Source organism: Crocodylus porosus, unplaced genomic scaffold (assembly GCF_001723895.1).
Source record: "Crocodylus porosus isolate Cpor-Errol unplaced genomic scaffold, CroPor_comp1, whole genome shotgun sequence".
NCBI classification, from domain to species: domain Eukaryota; kingdom Metazoa; phylum Chordata; order Crocodylia; family Crocodylidae; genus Crocodylus; species Crocodylus porosus.
In genome coordinates, this window is record NW_017728918.1 from 63,340,820 (window position 1) to 63,342,178 (window position 1,359).

At 40.8% G+C, this 1,359-nt stretch overlaps 1 protein-coding gene across 1 annotated transcript in view; it reads left to right on the plus strand.

Moving 5' to 3' along the window:
• BCKDHB (branched chain keto acid dehydrogenase E1 subunit beta) overlaps positions 1–1,359 on the plus strand; it is a 295,895-nt gene that overhangs the window by 69,331 nt on the left and 225,205 nt on the right. Inside the window, 1 exon segment of the mRNA XM_019537671.1 lies at positions 1,105–1,125. Within this exon segment, the coding sequence (XP_019393216.1) occupies positions 1,105–1,125 (21 nt within the window).

The following is a 1,359-nucleotide window of genomic DNA, read 5'->3' on the forward strand; positions in this document are numbered from 1 at the left end:
GACATGTACTATTAAAGTCAGAGAGATGCTTAGTTTTCACTGTCCCTGAATTCAGGTCAGTTTTTATTCTATTTTTGTTTGTTGAGAAGTGTTATGTACTTATTTTCTTTTAAACAGATGCTATGAACTTAAAAATCACACTTTTGCCTGATAATGCTTTACATGATATTAATGTGAGCAATGATTAATGTTACAATATCTGAAAGAGATGCCAGGCTTGTGTTTACTATAACAGTTAGCTTAAGTTATTTTGCTCAAGTAAGAATAAGAGTGAAAACTGTGGAACAATTCTTGAATTTTGTGATTAAGTTGGCAATTGATGAGCCATTGTTAACTCCTTAAAACGCTGTAATTTGCAGCATTTCTAACTGGAGTGTCAGCAGCACTGCCATTGCCCACCATCTCCTGATGGGTTAGCTGGATGAAATTGAAAGCATCTTTTGGCTCAATCTGTATATGTTTTGTGTGTTGGGCTCCATAGCATGTCTAGGGGTGGGCAAGTGGGCCACTAGTCCCCGGCACCAATTTTAGAGGTGGCACCAGAATGGAGACCTCTGGGAGACTGCCCTGAAGAAGCTAAGATGATTTAACAGTAGATAGAAAGTAGGCTTTTAAGTGAAATATATTGGCCTTGGGTGGGTATTGAGGAAAATATGTCAATCACCTAGTTAATCTTTGCAAAGATAAAATCATCTCCTTTTCACTTCTCTCTACCTGAAATTGCTTCTCAGGCACATTAGTGTTTTTTTGCTCTTAGAATTTCTGAGAGAATCATTAGGAGAACAGGAATGTAATCTGTAGTACACAATGTTTGAAAGACACGGATTATGTCACTTACTGGACATTCCTTAAGATAGTTTGTGCTCCTCTCTTTCCTTCAGTAACATGATGTAATACAGGCTTCTTTCACATACTGAAGGTTAAGGGATTTGCTGCTTCTTGACTTGTACTTCTTAAAATTGTTTTACTGGGTTGCTCATTTCCTTCTCTCCCTCTGTGTTTGTTCATCTGGTGGGCTTTAAACTAAGTTCATTAGGGGATGGGGATCCACAGGAGCAAGAAAAAACTCAACTAGGTGTAGGACCTGCCCAGGTAAGAGCTCAGGTATATACCAAGGGACCAGTTGTCTCTCAGGTAGGGGGGGTGCCCAGGGCTCCCACAGGGGGATTAAGGTGTCTCTTCACCAATGCAAGAAACATGGGGAACAAGCAGGAGGAGCTGCTCTCCTGCTTGCAAGTAGTTAAATAGACCTGGTTGGCCTAGTGGAGACATGGTGGGATGAAACTTTTGACTCGGCATTAGACATAGAGGGCTATAGGTTGTTTAGAAGAGATAGGAAGGGGAAAAAAGGTGGGGGGT